The following is a 9,512-nucleotide window of genomic DNA, read 5'->3' as shown; positions in this document are numbered from 1 at the left end:
TCGGTCTGAGCTCATCTTCCTGGTCAACCTGAGCGTTTAGATCTCCTATGATAATTTTGACATCGTGGCTTGGTCAGCTGTAAAAAGCGTCTTTATCATCATCAGTGCTTCCGGAGTGAGGGCTGTGCACGTTTATTATTCTGAAGATGAAGAACCGGCTTTTGAACCTCAACTTGCACATTCTCTCATTGATCGGCCACCACCCAATCACGCGCCTCTGCATATCACCCATCACTATAAAAGCTGTTCGAAGCTCGTGTGTGTAGCCGCAGCTGTAGTAGATGGTATGGTTACCTCTAAACATTCGCACAATTGATCCCTACCAACCCCTACGATGCCGAATCCGCGGTCCTTCAGCACGTCGGCGAGTATACGTGTGCTCTCGATGAAGTTGAGAGATTTACAGTTTAACGTACCGAGCTTCCAATCGCTAGTCCCTTTACGTCGCTGTGGTCTTCGCCGATTGTCCCGGTTCGCATTCTTCCGTTGATTATTCGTTGTTTGATTTTTTTTACGTCTGACTTGCAAGGCCTGACCCCAACCCCCTAGATTCCGGACCATTGGTACCTCGCGTACCTGCAGGAATAAAATAGACCCCATTGTGCGGTCCTTAGCCTCTTGCCCAGCAACTCCTATCCCTACCTCCTCGTGGTATTGGCCGGGGCACGAGTAACCTTGGGGAAGATCGGGTAACCAACCCCCGGTGGGAACTTTGGTCGTATGCTGACAGGGAAGGGGGGTTTTGCTTTTGCAAACCTGGAGCGTCTGTACTCCACGTTAGGAGCGGTTCACAACAGCGTCTGTTCCCCATGTCAGGGGCGGCTGATCATCGTCCGAGTGCCAGAGAAGGACTCTAAGCTAAACTGCGCACTATGGCCCTCCGAACATTTAGGGGGAATGGTCCTCCGGAAATCTAGGGGGTTGGTGTCAGGCTCTGCAAGCCAACCGTAAAAACACATCAGCACAGGAACGTCAACGAGAGAATACGGACCGGAACAATCGACAAAGACCACAGCGACGAAAATGGACTAGCGATTGGAAACTCGGTACGTGGAACAATTCTCTCAACTGGATGGAGAGAAGCGGCCATGAACCGAGGGAATTGGCGAAATATTGTTGGCGAGGCTTTATCAAGATAATTGATGTAAAGCCAAATAAGATTAAGAAGAAGAAGAAGATGCCCAGCCATTTATCAACCTAATGAAAATCCAAAAGAAATTGTATGACGCTTGAGAAATCTCAAATTCTAGAAAACCTCCCCCTCCCTTTCCCCCATAATCTCATACGTAATTAATGGACGGCCCCAAGGGTATTTTAAAAAATGATTTGAATTTATTAATTTCAATTGGGGGAGGGTGTGATGTATACCTTTTTGTTGATATACCACTTTATTCGCTCTGAATTGTAACACGACAACTTTATTTGAAAAATAATCTACGATTAGTTTAAATCGCCGTTAGAGGGAACAACTTTCGTTACCAAATCCGTATATTTTTAAATATAGTGCGCTTAGCTTATTGGACACGGGTATTGAACCCAAAGCTTGACTTGTAGTTCCAATAGACTATATGGTTATAAATGTCGCTCTTGTAGATCCGATCACCGGCATTCAAGAGAGTTATCGAATAATCTCAAATAGCCGCTGGACTTAAGTTGAAAGAACTCCATGAAATTGTAAAAACTTTGTTCACAAATTTCGAATGATCATTCGTTGCGCTTGTAGATCTAAATAACTAAACTCTAACTATGATTACGATGGTGAATCAGATGACGTTACAATTGTAAATAATGACAAATTCTTGAAGAATGTCTCAATCCCCAATATCATCAAGTCTTAATCAATGCTGCCACTGTTATTCTCGTTTTATGGGAATTCACAGAAAATCGATGGTTTAATACTAGAGCTAAATTGTTTTCATACCCCCGTTTTATTTCGTATCCAAGTTCGAACTGGTGTAATGTAACTATACACTCCATAAAATCCTTTTTCTGCACATCCTTCCGCCCAGGATGTTATGCCAGTCAGGACCCCTCTACATATGAATGGTCCACCAGAATCACCCTGTAGAAAAAAAAAAGATATTGTTTTACGAATACAATGACTCGCAAATTGTACATGCCTCGCAAGCGTCCTTTTCCCCGGTACTGTAACCTGCACACAGCATTTGCGGTGTAATTGTATCCACCATCATGTATGCCGACCGACAAATACTTTGTTTAACTATTGGCACCGAAATCGATAGCACTCTCCTGCTATCGTCAGAGTAACTGGTTTTGCCCCAGCCCATCACCTGACAGAGCCGACCCGGTGGAAAACGTTTGGGGCCCTTTTTCAGATGCGCTGAGACAGCTCTTTCGAAAGAATTTCTCAGACGTATCAGCCCATAGTCATAATCCTTGCTGTAGTTGGGATTGAATTTCGCGTGCTGAATTATTTCTGCGACCCGTAGTAGCACTCCTCCCCTATCGTGAAATGATGATTCTGCACGAATGACCAAACCTTTCGCTGTCTCATCTCTGAAAAAAGGGAATTTAATTATGGTGATAGTGAAAGGGTTATTGCTGCAAGTAAGGATGCAACGCACTAATCTGAAAATTGTGTGTTTCAATGAAAGAGCTTAACTATCAGGAAGTTTTAAAAAAAATCGGATTGTGGAAATATAACCCAAGTAACATTGATAGCTAAATACCAGCTAAAACTGTTATTCAGCTACCAATGTTACCTGGGAATCGTGTAACGTGAGTGAACATAATTTGGAATACTTTAGATACACAATTAAAAGGCCTTCTGTAGTCATGAGTTAAGCCATACTATAGCTGTCTGAGTTTGTTTCCTGGTACACATAAACACCGTTAGTGCATGACGGCTCACCATAGTAGCAAGTCCAAAAGATCTTGAACCAATTGAGATCCCGAGCTACCGGTTCACAGCTAGTACACGAGGTAGCGCGACCCTGGTAGGGTGGCCTATTCTGTAATCTTGTAACGTAACGTAACTTTAAATGAGCCAGCGCGTTTTAGAACTTTGAATGAATCCAGGAAATACGCTTCATTAAAGTACCACATCTACTACAGCTTCGGCGACAGAGCGCGGAGTTTTCTTTAAAGTAGTAAGAAGATGAAGCGAATTATTTGATAGAAACCGATAAGCGACCGAATCTATGTGTTGAGAATGAATGAGTTCTTCAATTACAGCCTGATTAGCATACATGCCAAGGAACTTGCGCGGTTATCCAGAAATAAAAGAACGCTGCGCGTGAATATCCAACGCTGGTGGGGTAGCTGTACAGTAACGTAAGCGCTAGACGACGAGCGGTTGGGGAGAATCAACGTTTTAGGAGATGCCAATAGCCTGTAAGACCCTATCCACGAAACTGTGAGTACAATAGGCGCGCCGATGTGATTGGCATTGGTCGACGACGAAGGCGGAACGACTGGTTCGATGAAAAATGTCAGAGAGCGACAACGTATCCAGAAGTCGTATGCTAATGGCCAGTACCCAGCAGAACAGAAAACGGTACAAAACAGCAAGAGTTGGAAATAACCGAATTCACCGTAGTTAACAGATCCCCTGAGAAGGTAACTCAGGGAATGCGGGGATAACGCACCAACGACGACCCGCTTAAACCAGCCCATGCACTGTATTTGAGCAATTCTTTTTGAATAGCTCAAGTGGTGTACAGTGCATCGACATGACCCTTGGACTCCAACCCTTATCTCCCGGATCCACCTTACGGGATGGGGCCAGTGCATATATAGCACAATACATGTACCATGTAGCCTAGGCAAACTGCTTCTCCTAGCCGACTTAAACAATGTTACAAGGGACCAGCCTTGGCAGGGCTAATCCTCTGCACGCAACTCTTGGTCGGCGCGCCATAGGCGCTGCAATTGTAACATAATGTGAGTGACAGCCGTAATTACTGTATTCCAGCACTCGGCATCCGTACACATTCTCTCTATAATATTGTTGGGGGCCGCGTCCCCTCCGCATGTAGGGAAGTTCCGTTCCCCATGGTTTCTTCCATATTAATCTGACACTTTTGGTATTAACCGATGGGTCCATCTACCCTTAGTAGAGTTATCCCATTCCTGCTGCCAACTTCTGAGCGTTTCCTCTTTGCACGTGTCGTGGACTCCTCTGGTACATTTTTTGGTTGAAGCATTGAACATCTTCATGATGATGAACCCGATGGGCGTCATCCCGGCTATGATGCACACGGCCTCTTTAGATACCGCCCTGTATGCACTTACCACTCTTAAACACATTATACTGTACGTGCTTTCTAACCGCTTTAGGTTTCTGCTCGTTCTAAGCGCTTTTGACCAGATTGGTCCACCATACCTTAGTATGGAGAGCGTCACGCTTGCCAGTAGCTTGCGTTTGCTGGCAATTACAGCAGAGCTGTCAAACATCGTCCTCGAACGCGCCGCTATAGCCGTAGAGGCCCTTTTACAGGCATATTCAACGTGGCTAGCGAAGCTGAGGTTGTCATCGATCATTACCCCAAGATGCCTAAAGGATCGCTTGGACTCTATGGTGCAATCACCTACAGCGATAACTGCCCGTTGCTCGGACTTGCGGTTGTTGACCACCACCACCTCAGTCTTGTGACGGGCCAGTCCTAGCTTCCTAGACTTCATCCATTCCTCAACTATGGAAATAGAGTGCGCTGCTGTCAACTAGAATGATATTGTCGGCAAAGCCAACAATCTTAACAACCATCGGAAGGGGCAGCCTCAGTACGTCATCGTGCATCGTATTCCATAACAGCGGGCCCAGGATTGAACCATGAGGTACTTCCGCGGTGATTCGAACGCTTTTCTGTCCCTCCTCTGTGTCATACAGTAGAATCCTACCATCAAAATAGCATTCTAGAAGCTTACACAACTGCACCGGTACCTTGAGGCGGTGAAGTGCGTGTGCTATTGCTTCCTAGTCTGCGCTGTTGAACGCATTCTTCACATCCAGAGTGACAACCGCGCAGTAACGGATGCCGCTCCTTTTATGCTCGATTGCCACCTCAGATGTCAGATCGACTGGATAGCGTCCAGAGTAGATTTACCTTTCCTGAATCCAAACTGGTTCTTGGACAGGCCGTCCGCACTCTCCGAATACGGTACTAGGCTGTTGAGAATCAACCTCTTCAATAACTTGCCCGTCGTATCTAATAGACAGATAGGTCTATACGCCGACAGGTCACCTGGTGGTTTCTCCGAATTCACCGTAGTAATAAACAGAAAGTAAGTTATCTGTAGCACAAGATAGCATGAACCGGAACGATATACGGAGATTTTATGCAACGACTCGCGACACAATTCCGTACCACTACAATGAACAAGTGGGGAATCTACTGACCAATAAAACGGCGATGAATGCCAAAGGTAAGGAGCACTTCCATCAGATGCTGCATTAGGGGAGGGCAAGATCCTGATTCAGCTTAGCAAGTACTTCCGAATTCATGGAAAGACGAAGAAATGACTATTGGCTGATTGGACAGCCTCATACGCCAAATATACAAGAAAGGGTACAGACTGAAGTGTGCCAATTACGGAAGGACAACCCTGCTGAATTCGGCGTACAAAATACTGTGGATCTTGTTTAACAGACTGAGACCACTCGAGGAACTGTCGGCAAATACCAAGCTGGTTTTTCGAGAGGGCCGCTCGACACAGACCAGATTTACCTTTTTACCTTGCGAATGGTATTAGATAAATTCCGGGAGTACAACTCTCAGACGCATCGTCTGTTCATTGATTTTAAGGCAGTGTAAATCACACTGAATGCAAATAAACTGTGCAGATAATGTCTGAACATGGTTTTCCGGCTCGAGAGTGCTATTAGGAGATCTGACGTTAAAAAAACGGTACGACCATCACACAGTTGTATATGCTCCTTGGCTTTGCGGACGCCTTCGACCTTCTTAGAATCGATCGCAGGTTAGTGGAAGAGACTTTCGTGCCCTTCGAGAAGAAGGCAACGAGGATAGCGCTGACCATTAATTCTACCAAAACGAAGTATATGGTTGTAAGTAGAGATAGAGGTAGACCTAGTGGTTTTGGTGCTGATTATCCCAAGTCCTGAGAAGATAAAGCTCTACAATCGGGCGTGACGCTACGCTCTAGCCATCAAGGTATAAAGTAGGTACACTTTAAGTCTTTTCGAATTCCTTGGACATTAAGTACCTACCACCATGCCCGTGATATGAAAAAATAGCAACGCTAGCAAGAAAATCTCACAATGGATGTGCTCTTAAATAGGGTAACCTTATAGTATCGAAATTACCGCGAAAAAATAATATCTTCCTAAAGCTTTTTTGTGAAACCTAGATCAAATGACTAAAAAAGCTACCGTAAAAAGGGGTAACTTTGATAGTTTTTTTTTTTTTTCGATGAAAACTTGAATATTTATACCGTTTTGATTCATATTACGGACACTTAAGGCCTCAGTGAAGTATAACCCAGCTTGGACCATACAAAATAAATCATTCTGTATGATTTTTAGCGTTATCAAGCGTCGGAAGCCCTTAACTTTCGGATGGTGGGTAAAGAATACGCGTCCGCAACTTGAATAATTTTAAATAAATCAAAACGTGTGGCCTTTTCATGATTCATATTCCGGATGCACCCTCACTTTTGCCTCATATTCCGGACGCTTTGATTCGAATTACGGACAGCTCATGATAATCATTAGTGGAACAGTCAAATCATCAATTGAAATCGTTCAACCACTTAAGAGACGTCTAAGGTAGTTGGGCATTATAAATTTGCAATGATATTTAGGGAAAAAAAACCTAATGAAACGAGCCTCGAAAATGAGAACTTTTGGACGGCGAAAATTGAAACATTTCGTGTGAAATGTTTCCCATACAAACGAGAGTGTCCGGAATTCGAAGCTGTCCGTAATATGAATCAAAACGGTACATGCTATTTCAAAGAATTACAATTGATATTTTTAAAACAAGTACTGGCATCCTAGCTATCGATTGCACTTGATAGATTGCCAAAAGATTTATTTTGAATGGATATATAATTTTTCTTATAATCGAAAGTCGGTTTTCTGTTTTGGGGTTAATTTGGCAATCTATCAACTGCAATCGATAGCTAGGATGCCAGTACTTGTTTTAAAAATATAAATCATAATTCTTTGAAACAGCATGTATAAATATTCTAATTTTCTTCGAAAAAACTATCCAAATTACCCCGTTTTACGGTACTCCGTTTTACGGTAACATAAATTCGACTTACACTAAAATGGGCTTCGTAGAAAGACGATTGAGATTATAACATTTTTCTCTTCAAAACATCTAATAGAAGTTACCTACTGTAAACAATGAGCCGCAGTCAGAATCCACTTATTGCTGATGAAAGCTCCACCACAAATATGCTTCTTTTGGCCACCTGCGTTTCTCTGTATCGACACCAGATACGGAAACTGAGTGATAGCTGCATTCGTTCCATTGATAATACGGTACGATCCTCCAGAAGTGATTTGAAAATGCTACACTTTTCGATGCATTTTGTGTACATCAAAGAAAGAACAACAGATGCTTTAAAATGTTTCCATATAGGTTAACTAATTAATCATAATCGAATGTATACCTACATGTAAGAGCCAGATGATTCTGAACAACACCAAATGATAATTCAACTGAACTTTATTCATTGAACTCAGAGACTAACGCAAATCAGGTCCAAGAGAACGAGCGCTAAGATAGAATATGTTACTATCGACAAACATATACGCTAAGTTTGAACATTTTGTTCGACTAATGATCATACACAATTTTAAGCTGGGTTGAATGATATTTGCCTAGGTCGGTAATGATGAGTGAGTAGTTCGCCACTAACGACCGAGGTAATTTTCCGATTAAAATAAATTGCTATGATGATCAAGGTAAAATCAAAATTGAAAGCAAAAATACATCACTTATGTATCTTTTTTCAGTTTTTCGCATAACAATTAGAATTAGCCTTATTGGATTTGAAGGTCTATAATTTCAAAAAGAAAATAACAACTAGACTTTTTTAATTTTTCGTTGTAGTCTAACGTTTTCTGAACACAACAGTACCGTAATCCGGGGTCAAATTGATCACTACCAAGTAGGGCGAATTTGATCAGGTCAGTACCAAAGAGCATTTCCTTCCAAGGATTCTGAATGTTACGTTTACATCACAGCCATTCCATGTTTTCTAGTCTAATGATGTTTTTAAACTATTTTATTAATGCGAGTGCTGGAATGCAATAACTTAGGTACCCAGTGGGTCCTAAAAGAACGATAGTTCAAACAAATTGTTCATTCTAATTTTCAAACGTCAATATTTTGCAAATCCAACAACACGGTCACATTTTGGCAACATATTTGTACCTATGCAGGAATTTGATCGAATAATTTCGAAATTGTGAAAACCTTTGAAGAATGTTGTACAATGAGCCAGAAGGCGCAGTTCTTGCTAAACGGGGCAAGTGGGACCCATGTAGTTTCATGCGTCGATCTACATCAGTAAGTCAAACATTACAATAAATAAATCAAAGATTTTTTATTTTGAGCAAGGTATCTAGAACCTATAAAAACCTTGATTTTGAGTACATATTTGATGTCCATAAGGTATGAGTGCTACGCCATCCGGATTTCAATTCATACGTGAATAGTTGAAAAAACTTCGATATCAAATAATGAATAACCCTTTCGGACGCGTTCAGTGCGATGTTTTTGTTTGGTTCTAATTGACTTTATTAATATTTATACATCCGCGTGATTATTTTTCGCGACAGTGCTTGTGTTTCGGACGGAGAATTAGAAATAAAATGATGTTTTTAACGTCGTATAAAATGCGTGAAAGTAAGAATTACATATGGTGTTAAAACATCTACGCAATGTAGTCAAACAATGCTTCACGTGAAGAAGGAAATCCCCAATCGATTGCTGATGGGATTTGATGACAACGCCGAATTAGATGGATTTTGGTGAGATTGTTCTGATCACGAAGGGGTTCGTTCTACTTCGTCGTAAGCGCTATTATTCGTCGTATCCAACTTAAAATATCCCACTACGGCGGATATTCCAACTTACCATAGATTCATTTTCCAAGTGTAATTTTGATGAAGCTGTCATGGTTCGTACACTTGTACACCAAAAATGCAATAAAACTACTGTATTTCGATAAATAACTTCAGTTTAATTATCCACTTTGCACTTTTTCACCAAAATCGCGTGGACGAACACGATTTGAGAGAAATGCTTAACGATCAACACCAGTCATACACTTTATGATGCAAGTTTCTTCCCGCCCCCTGTGTGACTTACTTCGCCGAGCACTTAGTTTCACAATGGAAAACCTTCGTACTTCTTCACTAAAGGTTTCATTCCAATCACACGACGTAAAACTTCTATAATTCACGAAGTTCTATGAAGTTTTCTCAACGACCGCGTATAATGGACATTGTAATCAAATTTCAATCCGTCGTAGTGAGAAAAAAAAATCTTGGCGCATCAATGTGTGCGCGATGC

At 41.9% G+C, this 9,512-nt stretch overlaps 1 protein-coding gene across 1 annotated transcript; it reads right to left on the bottom strand.

Moving 5' to 3' along the window:
- Positions 1-1,512: 1,512 nt before the first annotated feature.
- Positions 1,513-7,757, bottom strand: LOC5570033 (trypsin-1). The gene is made up of 4 exons (XM_021851702.1): positions 7,607-7,757; positions 7,326-7,501; positions 2,121-2,517; positions 1,513-2,062 (listed from the first exon to the last, which is right to left on the bottom strand). The coding sequence occupies exons 1-4, from the start codon at positions 7,664-7,666 to the stop codon at positions 1,916-1,918; spliced, it is 780 nt and encodes a 259-aa protein (XP_021707394.1). The 5' UTR covers positions 7,667-7,757; the 3' UTR covers positions 1,513-1,915.
- Positions 7,758-9,512: the final 1,755 nt, after the last annotated feature.

This window comes from Aedes aegypti, chromosome 3 (assembly GCF_002204515.2).
Source record: "Aedes aegypti strain LVP_AGWG chromosome 3, AaegL5.0 Primary Assembly, whole genome shotgun sequence".
Classification (NCBI taxonomy): Eukaryota; Metazoa; Arthropoda; class Insecta; order Diptera; family Culicidae; genus Aedes; species Aedes aegypti.
This window is presented reverse-complemented; position numbering and strand designations above follow the sequence as displayed.

Coding starts and splice junctions, on each gene's coding strand:
- LOC5570033 (XM_021851702.1), bottom strand. CDS start 7,666: ATGAATAAAGTTCAGTTGAATTATCATTTGGTGTTGTTCAGAATCATC. Junction 7,502..7,606: donor GAATCATCTGGCTCTTACAT/GTAGGTATACAT, acceptor CGAAAAGTGTAG/CATTTTCAAATCACTTCTGG. Junction 2,518..7,325: donor ACTGCGGCTCATTGTTTACA/GTAGGTAACTTC, acceptor CCCTTTTTTCAG/AGATGAGACAGCGAAAGGTT.